The sequence below is a fragment of the Etheostoma cragini genome, chromosome 18, assembly GCF_013103735.1.
Source record: "Etheostoma cragini isolate CJK2018 chromosome 18, CSU_Ecrag_1.0, whole genome shotgun sequence".
Taxonomy (NCBI): Eukaryota; Metazoa; Chordata; class Actinopteri; order Perciformes; family Percidae; genus Etheostoma; species Etheostoma cragini.
The window spans coordinates 4,608,470-4,626,092 of record NC_048424.1 but is presented as its reverse complement, the minus strand read 5'-3'; the positions used below and the strand labels follow the sequence as shown (position 1 = coordinate 4,626,092).

The 17,623-nt window shown below is 40.4% G+C and overlaps 1 protein-coding gene and 1 long non-coding RNA gene across 2 annotated transcripts in view; one reads left to right on the top strand and one right to left on the bottom strand.

Moving 5' to 3' along the window:
- Window positions 1-568: 568 nt before the first annotated feature.
- Window positions 569-10,105, top strand: hadhb (hydroxyacyl-CoA dehydrogenase trifunctional multienzyme complex subunit beta). Its single transcript, XM_034900307.1, has 16 exons — window positions 569-665; window positions 2,376-2,454; window positions 2,860-2,901; window positions 3,231-3,327; window positions 3,477-3,521; window positions 4,085-4,184; window positions 4,560-4,647; window positions 5,069-5,256; window positions 5,738-5,918; window positions 6,567-6,688; window positions 7,593-7,672; window positions 7,770-7,817; window positions 7,981-8,068; window positions 8,383-8,457; window positions 8,568-8,732; window positions 9,393-10,105. The coding sequence occupies exons 2-16, from the start codon at window positions 2,388-2,390 to the stop codon at window positions 9,426-9,428; spliced, it is 1,422 nt and encodes a 473-aa protein (XP_034756198.1). The 5' UTR covers window positions 569-665; window positions 2,376-2,387; the 3' UTR covers window positions 9,429-10,105.
- A 3,995-nt stretch (window positions 10,106-14,100) lies between these two features.
- Window positions 14,101-17,623, bottom strand: part of LOC117961549 — a 13,399-nt gene continuing 9,876 nt past the window's right edge. Inside the window, exons 2-3 of the long non-coding RNA XR_004660432.1 lie at window positions 15,891-15,895; window positions 14,101-14,314 (exon numbers count right to left, since the gene is read on the bottom strand). This is a non-coding gene — a long non-coding RNA (uncharacterized LOC117961549). The remainder of the gene's footprint in view (window positions 14,315-15,890; window positions 15,896-17,623) is intronic.

Genomic DNA, 17,623 nt, shown 5'->3' with positions numbered 1-17,623 from the left:
GAAAATTACAATAAAAGTTCTTGTGGCTGGTGCTGTGGGGTTGTGTGTGATGGGTAAGTTACAGAACTCCATTACATGTATTTTTTAGCTTTAGCCTACTCATAGTTACTTTGCAGATTTAGATTGTGATAAATTATCATATGTTAAATTATCCAACAATAAATGAAATAATTCAAATAAGAGCAAACTTTAACAGCTGGTACCCAACAGAAATGTGCCAGCATTACAATTGTTTAATATTCAATAAATATGACATTATTCATGTTGTATCACGTACCTGACAATGAAGGATATTTTCTAGTTGCAAACTTGGATTTAATATTCTGAACGTTAGGGGCGCAGAAGTGTCGATAACACGTTAAGGACCTCAAATCACGCTGAAATATTGACGCCGCATAAAATGTTCTTGCAATAAATACGTTATCCTTTTTAACTATTCCTGTGTTTTTCTTTAGAAAAACAATACATTATATGATTCTGTTATTGTAATTTATGATTAAACGAGAGCCGGTATGTAACCATTCCTTTTTTTGTCCATGTTTCGTTCAGGCATATTTTAGTCAGCTAACACACTGGTGGGTCCTTCAAAACGTAGTCCACTGTGGCGCTGGCTGTTAGGTTAGTTTGGGCAGCAGGGAAGAGGTCTCGGCAACGACAGAACTCAAACTAGGTAAGCTACATCTGAACAATAACTATTAATAGTAGAACTAGACAGAGAAAATACACGGTATGAACTCTTTAAATGCGTTTCTTCATCCCAAGCATAGCGGAATAGATCGTATCACGATATATTTATGGAAATAGCTAGTTCACATTTGAATGGACACTTCAGCTAACTAGTAGCTACTTAGCTGACGTTAGCTTGCAGCTTGCGTCCAGCCTGCTTTTACTGTTGACAATGTTTCAGTCATGTGTTTTTGGTTGTTGTAAACGTTACTTTAAAGAACCACGTAATGTATCGATGCGTAGACAGTTAGGACCCTGTTGAAGTCCCGTGATTCGGCATTTCTGTCTCTGTCATTCTCTACTATAGGAATCTAGGTGAAGGGTCAAAGGCAGGGTAGGGTGTTGGGCAGGGTGACCGTCATACTGACCTACATAATATAACAGAAATAAGACATTGTGGTGTATATATACACGGCATATGTATATAATACATACCAGAGTAGAGCCTTAAATCCCTTTAGCTAGGTCTTTAGTTATATATCGGGTACGGGTAACGTTGAGGTCAGCGTTGGAAGAAGTAACGATACTCAGCTCTCTTACTTAAAGTAGAAATGTAAACTCTAAAATACATCCATTACAACTAAAAGTCCTCAAATCAAAATGTTAGACGTATTAATAATACAGAAGCATTAATGTTTTCAGATACTTAATACTACTGGGTAGATTGGTTGCATACTGCACGATATCATATGAGCATATCAAACTGCATGTAGACTGTATCATGCAATTATTATTAAATTGCCTCATAATTGTAGTTCAGTAAAAAGTATATTTCTCTCTGAAATATAGTAGCTGTAAAAAGCATAGTATAGAAATATGTGTGAAAAAAATCAGTCCAGTACCAGAGAAAAATGTACTTAATTACATTCCATCACTATGTAAGTTATGTTTTTCTAATGATATACAGCAAAGTAACATTGCATTTCCACAGTATTATATGGAGTGTGAATATTGGGGGTAATTATACGTCAAATGATTTAATCATATAAACAATCGTGCGAGCCTTTACTGTTATGTCTAGTTAATGTGATTTAGTTGACCCTTTGCCTACAGAGGTAGATCTAGAGTAAGCCAACATGAGAGGCTGTGTAGTGTGTTGTTATGTCACTCTCCAGGCACCAGTGTCAGCTAAAAATGAAGGTAAAAAGGGATAGTCTCCATGGGTTAATGTGCCGTTAAATATATGAAATAAGAACAGCATTGTGAATTTAGACAAGGAAAGCCAAGACTTTGGCAAACACTGTATGGGAAATGTAAGAACATGTATCAGAATCAAAAAAGTAGGTAAGTAACACTTATGAGGAATTTGACTAGATAGATGGTGCATGGATAAACATATGTGAAGGAAATAAATGATCTGAGTCTTCTGTTGATAAGAGTAACGCACTATGTACATTTATTTATAACATAGTGTATAGGCAAAATGCTGTGTAAATATGTTGCTGTAATTTCTGTCCTTGTTTTCTGCATGGGATAGAGGTTTCTGTCATTTAGCCTACCCCCATTGATATAAATGTGTTTGCAGTCCAGTTTAAATGGTCTTCTTTTTTTCTGCTTGAGGAAAAAAAAAAAGATACTGTTAATGTTATTTGTGTTATTTTATCACAACACTTGTGATTACTTTGTAATAACACTTACAGTTTCTTTCTCTGTAGAACATAATGGCTTCAATGCTGCTGAACACAATGTGGAGCGGCTCTGTCCGCCCTTCCCGGGCCGTGTGGTTGGGTATGTTTTCTTTATTATTTGTTTGACAGATTAATGTGAAAGATATAGAGATAGATAGATAGATAGATAGAGAGCGCGTCGGAACTACAGCTGAATTTATGAATACATACAGTATAAAGTAGTACTGTGATCTTTAGCCACTGTCATGTTTGTTCATTTGATGCTAGCCTTTCTATTTGTAACTTTACACGAACTGGTAATCAGTGTATTGGTTGGTGATCATCTCCTAAAATCTCAAATACAGACGTCTGGTCTTTACATTCAGACTGCTCAACACTGTCATCTAAAATGCTGTTGTATAGTATAGACTTGATTCTCTGCTCAGGAAGCCATTATATCTTACATATCATATGTGTTTGATGCTGAATGTGTAACACAGGAATGTTTTTTCTCTGTCTGTCTCAGGGGCACGCTCTCTAAGTACGACAGCTCAGCTTCAGGCTCAGGGTAAGTCTTTACTCTAAGTGATATCACTTACAGACCAATCCAGATTATAGTCTTTTGGTAATCCCACTGTTTAAAATGTGGGCTGAACATTGTGAGCCTCCTTTTATCCTGGACAGAACCTATGCAAAACTACCCTGTCTAAGTGGAATCGAAATGGTTGAAACTTTGATATTAAAGGTGCTGTAGGTAGGATTGTGAAGATTCCGGACTTAGCCAAAAAATATTGACAACTTCTCAGTCCCTCCTCCCCCTTTCTCCCGCCCCAATCCTCAGGTCAGCTCACAACTATCAGAGGATAACTGCCTGTTACTGTCTTCTTTTTCTTTTAGTTCAGACAAAGAGCAAAAAGACACTGGCAAGGCCTGGTGTGAAGAACATAGTTCTGGTGGAAGGAGTTCGAACCCCTTTCCTGCTGTCTGGAACCACGTACGTCTCTGGCTCTTTTCCTATTGTTAAGTTCACTGGCTGGAGCCTCTGGCCAGCATAAGTTTAGAAAGAGGGACAGCGTGTTGTGAAATGGTATTTACAGAGACAGTGTCTTATCTTGAAGGTACCTTTCTGGTTTGTGTTTACAGATATGCTGACCTAATGCCCCATGACTTGGCCAGAGCAGCTCTGCAGTAAGTGGTTTTCATACGTTGTGTTTTTTGTGTGTCAATGGTCTCGTAACACCAACAAATCCACCATCAGAGTTTTAATTGACATCATAAATCGAGGTACAGTCTGCTGACATTGATGCCACTTTATTTATTTTTTTAAATAGTGGCCACCAAGCAGCGCTTTTATGTTAGTGAATTACATGTACAATTATATATTGTTGATACTATCAACTGATCCTGGTTCCATCCTATAGTGTTCATTAAAACAGAAGTTATTTTCTTTTTCACCAGAAACAATCTGAAGAATGTCTAGAAATCTATGACCCATAGTATGTAATAGACCAATGATAAGGCTTTTGTCGGTTTAGCCGTTAAGACAAGCGTTACATGTATGTAACTCGGCTGTAGAACGGCGGTAACACGTCAGTTCAGACAAAAGGAGAGAGAGAGGGGAAGATTGACAGAGCTGTGAGAAGGGGGTGGAGTGTTTTGTTAAAAATAAATCAAGGTTCTCAAATATTATTTTTGTAGTGCCACTGTGATTTAAAATTGGAATGAAAATAAAAACATTTGTGTTTCCCTAGGGGTCTGCTACACAGGACGGGCTTACCCAAAGATGCTGTAGACTACATCATCTATGGGACAGTCATTCAGGAGGTCAAAACCAGCAATGTAGCAAGAGAGGTATTATCTCTCACTGGAAGTGGCACTCAGCTTGGTCTTCACAAAGATAGAAGTAGACGACACACTCACATACACACATTTTCTCTCCTGAGGCCAGCACCTGTACAGAAAGACAAGCAGTCACAGTCTTTACTGCAAAAAAACAACAACACAAAACACACATCGTGCTCACACTCATTTCCCGACTTACAAAATTGCTGCAGCAGTTCAGGAGCCACATACACAGAAAGTGAAAGATCTGTTATGTCAGAAGGTGACCCCACACACACACACACACACACAAACATGTGCTTTCTTTAAGCCTGGGTCCTAAGCATTACTACTATTTTGGAGCTCCTGTTTTGTGCATCTCCTTATTTTTGACTGTGATTTCAGGCAGCATTGGGTGCAGGCTTCTCTGACAAGATCCCAGCTCACACCGTCACCATGGCCTGCATCTCCTCCAACCAGGCAATGACCTCAGGTATGTCAGGAAAAGTAATCTCTACACCAAGTCTCTACCATTTGACATGGCATTTATCGCCTCTCAGAGAAACCTGAACTCCATAGTCTTACATTGTAGCTGGGGGAAAAAACGAGGACTGTCGTGCTGTATGCTGCCTCTGTGACAATCAATTGGAAGTATTAAAAATGCATTTTAATTTTGACAACAGAAAAACTAAACAAACGAGCACTCAAGCTGAGCTAAAGACGAAGCACAACACAACATCTTGGCATGTTATAGATGAGGAAAATTAGGAAAAACTAGACAGATGTCTTATGACAGTGAATGGGGAAACAGCAGGAGGCTGAGGTCAGATGTGTCCTCTTGCCATTACAGTTGTTGGTTTTCCTCCTCTTTGTTGACCATTGTTTGGCTCTCTTTTCTCCGTACTTTTCTCCAGCTGTTGGTCTGATTGCTGCAGGCCAGTGTGACTCTGTTGTGGCAGGAGGGGTGGAGTTCATGTCCGATGTTCCAATCCGTCACAGCCGCAAGATGAGAAAGACCATGCTGTCCCTCAACAGGGCGAAGACCCTTGGCCAGAGGCTCAGTCTGATTGGCAGTATCCGGCTGGCACATCTCTCCCCCGAGGTATATATTCACTTAAAATCTCTTAAGAGTTTTACCACTTTCAGTTTGTTAAATGTGATTCGGCAGCCTGGATGCCAGCCGAACTTAGCCCCGCCCACAACATTTTTTGCCATCCTTTCTACGAGATTTGGCAAAATTTAAAAATACGTCACATACCCCGTTGCTCTGATTGGTTGTAGGTCTATCCGTTGCTCTGATGGGTTGTAGGTCTATGCGTTGCTCTAATTGGTTGTAGGTCTATCCGTTGCTCTGATGGGTTGTAGGTCTATGCGTTGCTCTGATTGGTTGTAGGTCTATCCAATTGGGTGCAGAGGCTCTGTCTTTCCTGGTTTGGTTGAAACACGCCCCATAATCACAGCCCGATGGAGCGGAATCAGACTCATTCTGACTAGAATCTGAGTATGACGACATCAGGATAGTGATTTGCAGCATCAGAAATCACAGTTCTTGTGTCTTTTTTTTCTTTCTTTTGCGTTTGTAGCTTCCGGCTGTGGCTGAGTTCTCCACAGCTGAGACGATGGGCCACAGTGCTGATCGTCTGGCTGCTGCGTTCGGGGTCTCCAGAATGGAACAGGATGAGTTTGCTTTGCGATCACACACTCTGGCCAAACAGGCCCAGGACGCCGGCCTGCTGCAGGATGTCGTCTCCTTTAAAGTGCCAGGTAAACAGGGCTCCACTCAGGGGTTAGGGATGGTTTAGTCTCGCATTGCCAGACCTTATCTCCACAGGGCTGTGGAGATAAGGTCCGGCTCCACCACACATACATTCTGGTATGGGAGAAAAATACGTTCTGGGTTGTTTAGATTTTTTTTTTTAAACACTCACAATCGTCTTGGGCGGAGCTAATCGCCAGACACAGCAACGGCCGCTCTGTAAAATGGTCTCGGGAAGGAACTTGTTTTGGTGGAACACTTGCACCCCGCAAAAAAAAAGCCATATAAAATGTTAAATGTAGATAACTATTAACACAATACATTAGCTGGATACATGGTTAATGTGTGTATTTGGTCCACATCAATCCCAGCCAATTGGTCCCAAAACGTCCCAGTTAGAAAGTAAACATATTCTTTGGAAATCTTAACAATAATTCCACAAGTGAACCAAGTAGGCCTGCTGTGTTACATAATCCAAGTGTTCTTTAAAACTTGCCGTTGTCAGCGAGTAGCTGGCTAGCTCTGGGTTTGTTCCGTTGCTCCAGACTAGGGATGGTTGAATACATCGTATTAGTTGTCAGGAATGTTATGGATGGTTTTGGTGGTTATACTGTACTAACTAGTAGATGTCATTTGCCTGTGCTTGTCGTCACCAGGTCGTGATATTGTTTCCAAGGACAACGGCATCCGCCCATCCTCCATGGAGCAAATGGGCAAACTAAAGCCCGCCTTCATTAAACCTCACGGCACAGTCACCGCCGCAAACTCCTCCTTCCTGGTAAGCCCACACACATCAGGCCCTGCAGCACTCGGTGTCCTTAATTCCTCCAGTTCAATAGCATATTTATTCTTTATTTGACTGTGTGTAAAACAAACGCACAAAGCTACACACTCCTAACCTGGTCCTACTGGACTCTGGTACATTTCATCTGGCCAGAGAGTCTGGCCCCTCTCCATTGACAAATGGTAACTTCCTTGAAGGCGGGTCCTCTGTTGAAGTTTAAAACTATTGGACCTGCCAGTAGTCACTCTGGTTCTACCATAACCAATCGCTAATGTTTGGCCGTGACGTTGGCTTAGCATCACTAGCGTTAGCGGTAGCCTTAGCCAACTCCTTCACCACGAATGGAGCGAGCTGGAAAATCAAACTTTCCCCGAGCCCCGTGGGGAGGAGGGCCACAACATCATGGCCACCAACAAAACCACAACAAAATGCAAAGATTGTTCTTGTTTGGGCTTTAACTTCTGGATATTTCTCCGCCGCCATTACGGAACCACAACTCAAACTAGCGCACAACCTCAACGTCGACACTCCCTCCGTTCGCTGATTGGACCGGTAATAAAACCCAAAACCCCAGACGTCGCCCTGAAGGAAAATGAATATTGAACGGAAGGACGTAGGAAGGCGGAGCCAGGCTAACACAAAAACAACGCTACAAAGTACCTGAAGCAAAACACTGTTGGGCAACTTTGGCTTTGTTTTGTTTTTTTAATTATATTGTTTATTAGTATTATCCTAAGAATTTCTGGTTACATTTTGTAATGCATTAATGAAACACATTTGCATAGCCCTGCTCAAACTGGCTCCCCAGATTCTCTTTCAACAGTTTTTTTCTCACAAGTGGAACCATTCATGAGCTGCCCTGGCATTAAAATCGCTGCTTGTTTGTGCGTGTCCTCAGACTGACGGTGCGTCTGCTGCACTCATCATGTCTGAAGAGAAAGCGTTGGCTATGGGTTACAAGCCTAAAGCCTACCTCAGGTATCTGCACCCTCTCTTTAATGGTAGAGCAGCCTCACTTATTCTCCAATAATGCTCTTTCAGATGTTCTGATCATATTATATTTGCATCTTGGCAGAGACTTTGTCTACGTGTCCCAGGACCCCAAAGATCAGCTACTTTTGGGGTGAGTTTACACATTTGGTTTAGCTAAAAAAAAGGGGGAAAAAAGCAACGTTTGAAAAACAAGGGCTTCTTATACGATTTGGGAGGGAACTGTTGAAGCTAACCTTGAGGTGAATTGCTCTTTTGATTTCTGTTTCACATCGCGCCCTGTTTAACTTTTCCAGGCCAACGTACGGTACACCAAAGGTCCTGGAACGTGCTGGCTTGACCATGAGTGATATTGACGTCTTTGAGTTCCACGAGGCATTCGCAGTAAGTTATCGCAACAGATTATTTGGGTGGGGATGGGGTACGACTGTGTGACCTTGTGTAGTGGTGGGTGAATATATCCTGTCAATCTTCAAGATATTTCAAGTTACAGATATGCATGATTTGAACTTGAATCTTCCAGTTTCTGTGTCCGCCCTAATCCCAGTCACGGCCTGTGTTATTCATGGCCATCAATGTTGGAGGAAGATTTGACTGGTCTACTTTCACGTCCTGCGCTTTTGAATCCGTTAAAATCAATATGTTTTCTTTCTGGTATCTATGGTAACTCTGTAGATGTATCTGTGTGTGTTTCCCAGGGCCAGATAATGGCAAATATGAAGGCTTTGGACTCAGATTGGTTTGGTCAGACGTACCTGGGCAGGAAATCAAAGGTAAAGATGGCCACTGGTCATACTGCAACAGATTACCAGTCAAATTTAGATTTTACAGTAAGAAGTTTACTTTACTAAGTATAATTGTGTGTCTGTATGTTTGCGTGTAGGTGGGAGCTCCTCCCATGGAGAAGTTCAACCTGTGGGGAGGTTCTCTGTCTTTGGGTCATCCGTTCGGTGCCACAGGCTGCCGGCTGGTAACCACGGTAGCACACCGGCTGCAAAAGGAGGGAGGACAGTACGGACTGGTGGCGGCTTGTGCTGCTGGAGGACAGGTAATCACACAAGCCACGTCTGACTGTTTTCATGGGGTTTTAAAAAGTATCTAACATTTCCATCTAATTTTAGATTACATATATTCCGTTAAGTAGGTTCTAGGTCTTATGTTGTTTTAAACAGGTCTTGATTTCCCTACAACTATGCAACTCTACCTCTAATGCTCTTATTTTGTGTTATTCCGTGGTGTTGTAATTCTTTCTGTGGCTAGTCCAAATATAACTTCTTATATATTATGACTACAAATGAGACCAACATGCCACTTCTATTGCAGCCAATCAGCTTTGACTTATTGGAGCGAGTCTCTTTCTCTCTATAAGATATAAAACACAATTTATTATTCAGCTTTGGGGAAGTGCAAGTTTAGAGATGCTTGGTTTGAAAACACTGAATTTAGGGCCCAGCAGATATTGTGTCTTAAATTTCATACATAATGGTCTTAAAAAGTGTGAAATATTTCACAATTTAAAGCGTTCAGTAACATTTTGGGGGAATTTAGACCTCAGTGTCATTTTTTTTTTTTTAAACAATTCTGGGAAACTCAGATGTTTTTTTTTTTTTAACTCTGACATCGCTTTCATTCTACTTTCTTTCTTTTAGACCATCTAACTTTTTATTTATTTGTTTTTTTCCTGACAAACTTGGATTGTGTGTTTCAGGGTCACGCCATGGTGATTGAGGCCTACCCCCAGTAAAATCCGTAAAACACCATCTGTAACCCGATCTTCAAGTTCATCACAACGGCTTCACACACACCAGACACCCGACTGTACATACTAGCACCACTTTGCCTTGATGAGAGAGTCAGATGCAGTATGTGAGTGAGTCTTAGGAATCTTGCTTCGAAGCTGTTTAAATTATAGAGTAACGTTGTAAAGAAAGGTTTCTTATGATTTTCTAGACTTTGAGGTGCATCTTGTCTGCATTGTGACTGAGTCGAATGTAACATAGCTTAATTTAAGCACTCGGAGGAGCTACAGTGATCCTAATGTTTATATACGCTGTAATATTGTTTTCTTACGAACTGTTGGAATTAAAGAGTGTGATGATGATGATGATGATGATGACCACACTGACACTCATTCATTGGCTGGCTATTCTTTCTCGCCCTTCAAAGAGACCTATTGTAGAAATACACTGGTTACAGTTTCTAGTCTAATACGAGAGCAAATGGACTATTTTGGGGTTTTGGACTGTTGCATTTGAAGACATTTTAGGGTTATCTATCTGTTTTGCGGACACTTTTTTTTGACTAAACAAACATCCTGTACAAATAAGCGACCGTAGATCAAGGAGAAGCCAACGTGAATAAATGCCACAACACTCACACAAGGTTGCAGGTGCATGCTGTGAGACATCAGCAACAGTATTTCTCTTTGGGTTTTTTTTTCGTGTCTTTCTTGGAAAAGCGGTAGGACATTATTGTGATTGCCATTTTTAATTATTTACTGACATTTTATAGACACAACAGTTACATTATTGGCATTAGGACTGGGCGATATAGCGAAAATCAAATAGCACTATATTCTTGACCAAATACCTCGATATTCGATATTGTATAGTACTTTAACAAAATGTTATTAACACAATGAGATTATTGATAAATACTCTCCAGAAATGATCTAATGACTTAGTGGGTAAAGGTAAATAATAGAACAGCTCGAACAGTCAGTTAAGTTCAGAAAATGATATCACTTTACTGTAATGCAGCCTTTACAACCAGGAAAAGACAACACTTACCATATTACAACATATCCATAATCTAAGACGATATGTTGTCTCATATCGCGGTATCAATATATTGCCCAGCCCTAATTGGCAGTAACAGTAATGAACATAATCATTTGTTTCAGTGCTTATCTTATAGGTATCTTTATTTGTACATGGATAACAATAAATATGTGTGACTAAATAAGCTGATGAATAGTTTTTTGTAATCAATTCCTTATTCAGAAATTAGGAGCAACAATTAAAGTTAGATGCTCGTATCTGCTTCATCCTTGTGTGGCTGTGGTTTGATCAGTTTTGGCTATTTATAAGCAAACAATCACACAACTGTCTTCACTTATGATGCAAATGTTGCTAAATCTCATAAGTGACAATACTTTTTTTTTCTTCAAATGAGCCCCACCTACTTTAAACCAGCGAGAGAAGCGAAGACAAAAACAAATACAGAAATCTGTCGTGTGAAATAACCAAAAGTGTTTAAAACATACAATATTATTGCTCACATGTAGAACACCATTGCTCATAATTGGGAACAACAGGGCTTTTAAAATAGTCTCATAAATTGAAAGATTTCACGGAAATTGCTGGCTGAATAAGGTTTTGACCTTACCGCAATAAAGATAATAAGATTAGGGCTTTCACATAATTCAAGTAGTTTCAATTCCATTGTTGTCTTACAAAAGACACTGTGTATGTCTCTCCGGGACTGTGAGTAGTTAATGTATTGTCTCTGTGTGTCTTTACACTCTATTCTCATCTGCCTTGATGCACGGACAACAACTTCAAGTAATGTTGATGGGCTGTGTGTAATTCAGCAGGGACTGAACCTATTGCAAGAGAAAAGATCAATGTATAGAAAGCTTTGTGTTGCAGATAATAACAATGAGGGGGGGGGGTGCACAGTCTACTCCTTTATAACAGATTTCAACAAATTTGCATTGCCAAAATATTTTGCATTTGCATCCCGGCCTCTGTACCAAGATGTGTCAGCAGTAGACGGGCTTTGGATACCTGTGCGCTTAATTGATGGTGAAGAATGCTGTCTGCTTATGACGGGAGACTGATGTTAATGAGGAGGTAAAGTGAGGATGCTCGGGCTTCCTGGTGATTTAAAACACATAAATATGGAAAATTTGGAAATATGGCTGGCAGGTAACTTAAAAGTTCAGTTTGCGGGGGCGTCTTCCTGATATTTAAGTGTTTACATTTTGGAAAAAGCGAACTTTTACATCTTCTAAAGTGTTTGTGCATGAGACACCGGATTGGTAAACGTATATCAACACATTTGGCTCTTTTCTGCTTTGGTATGTACGATTCCCCCAGCACTGAGCCGGTAATCTTCTCTACTCATCACACACACACACACACACACACACACACACACCCCTACCTACCTTAGGTTTGGGGGGGGTTGTTAACATAACTTCAGTCAGACACTTCCGTTTAAAATATATTTAGAGATTTAATTCTTCCAGTTAAAGAAATCCTTGACTCTGAGCGGGACGAGTTGATTAATGCAGCCGGGCCTGTCACACGGGCTACAGGCGGAGGGAATAAAACCAATGTTTTACTGCCGAGGCAAAACGGAGCTCGAATGTAAATAGCGGGGAGAGAGAGGGTTTTTGTGTTGTTAAAGCTTCAAAACCGCCTCAACCCTGCGAGACACCGGAGACACGCAGACACACACCGACATAGCGGGCCGCCTCCCTGCCGCAGCGGGGCTTTGATCAGACGGAACCTTTTATGGGGAATGACTGGCGAATGCACCCGCTGCTGTCACTACAAATCTACCTCACCGAACTCGCAGGGAAGCGGGGAGGAAGGTGGGAAGTGGGGGGTTCGCGCGGAGAGAGAGACAGTGAGAGTGAGAGTCGCTGTGCCGCTGTGTCTTTCATCTCGTCCTAGCCGGCTCACGCGGGACGGCACCTGCTGAAAGCTGCACTTGACTCGCGCTACCTCCACCTGCTCGTGCGCTCAGTGTGCGCGCGAGTGTAATGTTTAACAAGTAACAATCACACTCCTTGTGCAAAGTAGTCTAATTTGGACTGCTTTTAAACATTTTCACTGTATAGTTTGTATTGACTACTGCTTTATTTCCTGGCTTTTGTCATATGTAATATTTTATTATTTTATGTATCCTAGCCTACTGTGTTCTTTTTCATACAGATTTGTTCATACAGGCTATGGGATGTAGTTTTATATACAGTATGTTCTATGTTTTAATGCACTATAGGCCTACTGTAATGCACCCGATGACTATGCTATAGGGGTCAGTGTTACTTTTCCCAATTTTTTGATAATAAAAGTCGCTAGAAAGCCTAAGATTATATTTTGCATAATTTTTTTATTAAATACAAAAAATTAAATCAAATATCACTTCACATCCTTATTGAATAAATTAGTGGCCGACAGTAACTAAAATTAACTGTAGTTACATCGTCTCTGATGCAAGTATCACCAATGAATGGATAACATTAAAGCATCAGCACAGCATTGTGGGAAATAAGCTAATGTCCTTCCTTGCCATTAACCAGACGATCATTGCCTCGCTCATACAGTCAATATAAAGCCACCAGAATAAAGCCTGGAAAAGGTAAAATAATCAACCTCTGAAGCCACAATTAACACCTTATATGTTGTTTATTTAATGAGCAAAAAGAATACAATTGTATATTGAGCTATGTGCTGAACTATATTTCTTGGCCAGGAGAAGTAACTTCCTGGAATCTTACAGTGACAAATTTGCAAACTATTCCTTTAAATTCTCCACTAGAAATTTACAACACAATGATTTATCTTGTAAAAATACACTTAGTCCACAAGTGTAAAAAACAACACCAACATACTACTACCTGGTGACTAGCATATCGGCAATTATTAACTAGGCCTACTTAGCTAGTTATAAGTCTATTAGTGACCCAGTCCCTGGGCAGGTAGTAGGCCCATGGCCTGCTTGGTCCTAAAAAGGTTATCTTCTAATTTGAAAAACCAACATTTACAAAACAGCTAACAAGCAGAGAACCAAAGGATAAAAGCTCTAACAAGGGCATATGTGGAGTAGGGTAAATAAAGATACCTGTGTCAATATTTGCTTAGTCACACATCTCACACGTGGCAGAATGTAACAATGTCAGTTAAACTGTTAAGGAACTGTGACAGAACCTGTTACCAGTAGCAACAGCCTGTTGGAGACATCATAATCATACAACTGGATTAAATGTAGTCCTGCTCAGAAACAGTACCGATGTGCAAACAGCGGAAGAACATGACTTTGCTCTTTCCGCTTGTTCATCGGATCAAAATCTTCATCTGATGAAGACTGACGGCGCTCCAGTAAGTGGACCTTGAGTGGACCCTGCTGTTTCTGAGGTTAAGAATCACCTGTCACACTTGTCAATCATTTAGAGAGCGAGGGTCATTTTTGATTCCGTGTTTTACATATCAATGGTGGTGCAGACATGTTTAGCCTGATGATCAGATGATTTTTGTTTGACTTTGACAATTCGGATAATGTGTCTTTTAAGAAGCATTGAATATGACTGTAGTGATTTCAGTGCTCTATTCAAAGTCTGCAATCTTAACTGCCCATGTTAGGGTCAGCTGTAACTTGGGCCGGGCAGTAAATTGTAGGCTTCCTGACTAGGGTCGGGTACCAAAACCGGTAGGAATCGGACCGGATTAGAACGCCTATTTTGGTTCCTCATTTTGGTTCCACTTAATGTGTCGACTGAAATATTTTCCCTCTGTCACTCCGAAACAGATATAAAAATATCACACTTCCTCTGTAGTCTACCGTTACCTAGCTACTTTAAAAGTAGGCTGCTTTTAAAACGCCAGATTTTCCCTCTGGGCTCTGGTTAGCATATCAACTCATCATTTAGTTTGTTGTTACTTGTTAATAGTCTAGCTGTTATTCATTGTTAAATAATTGGAGTTTCCTTATTATTTATTTAAGTACTTTAAAACGTTAATATATTGTTGATGATATTTATTGTTTATATTGTTGATGAATGATTTGTTTTTTTAAATGATTTAAAGAAAACTTTATGAAAGAGGCTTTCTTTGATGTCATTTTTGTCAAGAACCGGTTTAGGAGTCAGAATCGTTTTAATAGTACCGCGTCGGCATCAGAATCGTACAAATCCAAAGAGGGGTGGTGATGTGACACATGAGTTTGGTGTGTGAGACCGGGCTTCAAATCTTCCACCAATGTGTCCCTGAGCAGGGCACATAACTGTAGCTGCTCCAGAGCGTCAGCTAAGTGAAAGCGAATAACCAACATGTAAATTACATCTCAACAACATCACTGATCATGTAAACATGCTCCAGGGCCAGGGTTGCCACCGGTCCCTTAAAATACAAAATCGTCCCCCATATTTCAAAATTAAAAAAACAACATCTCGTTAGGTTTACTGTTGCTGTAGAAGTCGCAACTCCGCATGAAATCATGAAGCCAAGTAGGCTACATTAATTAGCCCAGTATGCTATTTTAGTTTGATCAAACATGTATTTAGTTGAAGTTTTTTCCTGGCAGATCCACTAATTCAACTCCTTTTCATTAGCATGGTTATTAATTACCTTCAATTACAAAATGATCATTGGCTGACAAGGAAAAAAAGTTTTAATGCAACTGAGCATGAGAGGAGTGACATCACAGAAACGTGTTTCTGATTGCAGGAAATTAAAATGTTACAACTCCATACTCCATGCAAGGCCTTGCCTACTTCTATAAGAATAATTACACACTGAAACACTCTAATCTGCTTCGTCACCGTGTGGTTGTGGATTTACCAATTTAAGCATACAAACCCACAACTGTCATCCCATTTTGATGCAAATGTTGCTAAATCCTTGTAAGTGACAACACTTTTGTCCCCGCCTGAGACCCCCCCCCCCCCCCCCCCCCCCCCCCCCCCCCCCCCCCATGCCTGCTTTAAACATTTAACATTTTGAAGTTAAACCAGTGAGAGGAGCAAGGACAAAAACACTAATACAGAAATCTGTTATATACAACCAAAAGGGTTTTCAATTTCATGTAGAACACCATTGCCTAACGTTTTTGTTTTTGTTTTCTGATGTCTCCATTGAGTTTTTCTTGTTTTTTTCCCCCACGTTTTATGAAGCATTTTTGTCACTTTTTTCAACCTTCTATCATTTTTTTTTTCAAATGCTGAAAGATCTAATAAAGCCCCGAAATCAATTGAAAGTATTGAACTGATCATCTTTTTTAACACTAAAGAACGTAGTATGGAAACATTCACGTCATTTTGTTGGACAATTTGTTGAAAGAAAGTCACATTTTTGATATATAGACTTTTTTTTAAAAAGGGTCAAATTTGACCTGAGGACAACAGGAGGGTTAAAACCCGACAAAAAAAAATCCCTTCATAATGACATAATAAAAAATCTTCATTTTTAGAAGCTGGAACCACCACTGATTGTTAAATGACTCCTTAAACCCTTTTTTTCAATCACCTTTATGGGGGTGTCCTTCCTAGTTTATCATCTACAGACAATCATCTCCTCCGTTATGTTAACTGTTCGGTGACATATCTCAACATGTTAATGAAGCAGCTGCGATCAGAGCAATTTGTGGTTTGGTGTTTTTGTGCACCTTCTGCTGCTTTTATCAATGCTATTTCCAATTATACAATTACACTCCTTCTATGACATATACACTACTGGTCAAAAGTTTGGGGTCACCTTGAAATTTCCATTGCACTCCATTATAGACAGAATACCAGCAGATATCAGATGCATTGTTTTTTAAGCAGTTTTCAGATTACATTATGTTGTTACACAATTGCAAAAGGTTTCCTTAATGTTTTTCTAGTTACTTTTTTTAATGATATCAGATTAGTAACAGAATCTGTCTTTGGATCATTGGATGAAGGGTTGCTGATAATGGGCGATGTAGAGATTGCATTAAAGATCAGCCCCCCCACACACACACACACACACACACACTCAGATCAGCAGGTATTCTGTATATAATGGAGTGGTACTGACATTTTTAAGTGTATGTTTTACATGAAAATGCTCGAGAACTCTGAGCATATTGTGGATATAGCTCAACGTTGAAAAGCTTAGAATGCACCAGAGCTTTTGTCCAGATTAATTACACTGTGCGTGGTGAGCTGCTGCAAACAATTGTTCTAACAGAGAGGAGTAAAGTTGAATTGAATTGAAGTGAAGCTGAAGTGGTAAATCAGAAACATTTTGAAGTTGAACTCTTGATGACCTCTATCACTTTGTTCTTAGGTGAAATCTGTCTTGTTGAAATATGTTTTTCTTTGTTGAACAAACCACAAAGTCACAATTTGTTAGCTCTATATCCTCAATTTGCTCACATCTTTCTTGCTCGCTAGGCTTCTTTCCTGACTCTGAAAACACCCAAGCTAATCCTTATTTACACCTTGAAGACTCTTTCCATTTTCAACCGATTCTACAGTGTTCATCTTCACAGGTACGACTCAATAAACCACAGTTCCTAACAGGTGCAGCCAGTGCAGCGAAATGTGGTAAACTACCAACGTTAATCTGATCAGGGGGCCTGTGTGCTTAAGACGGGGTATCTTTGTGGATTCTGGAGGGAACTTTGGCATTCTCAGCAACCCGCACACACACAAACACACACTCACAAATACATCCTGACGTCTGTCGGTTGTTCACCGACTGTACTCAGGTGGATGGCAGCGGCTGTGTGTGGAGCAAGTGGATTATGAGGAACGGTAATTGGCTGTCCAGAGAGGCTGCCCATATGTATCTGTATGTGTGTGTGTGTGTATGTGTGTGTGTGTGAGTGTGTGCTCTGTCCGCAGTTCATCATGTTCTCATAACGGTCAGTTAGGGTTGTCCGCCAGACTCGATCTCCTGTCGGGATTGTTAATGTTATTGATCAGACGCATACGCTGCATCCATAACGAGAGCTGAGACACTGTTTTCTCACTCAGTAGGACTTACTCATTAGGAGCCGTACACACTCATAGACGTATCCTCATTAACACTCCTGAGTCATACACACTAAACATCCATACACATCTAGTTGTCAGACAACACACACATGTACACACACACAGACACACATAAACACACACATCACACACACACACACACACACACAGAGTGATTTAGTTGAGGGAGATGGGGGGAGAGTGAAGGA

Bases quoted from the DNA above. Each gene is read 5' to 3' on its own strand.
- hadhb (XM_034900307.1), top strand. From the start codon at position 2,388: ATGGCTTCAATGCTGCTGAACACAATGTGGAGCGGCTCTGTCCGCCCT. The intron at 4,185-4,559 runs GTATTATCTCTC...CTGTGATTTCAG, and splicing joins CCAGCAATGTAGCAAGAGAG to GCAGCATTGGGTGCAGGCTT. The intron at 8,069-8,382 runs GTAAGTTATCGC...TGTGTTTCCCAG, and splicing joins AGTTCCACGAGGCATTCGCA to GGCCAGATAATGGCAAATAT.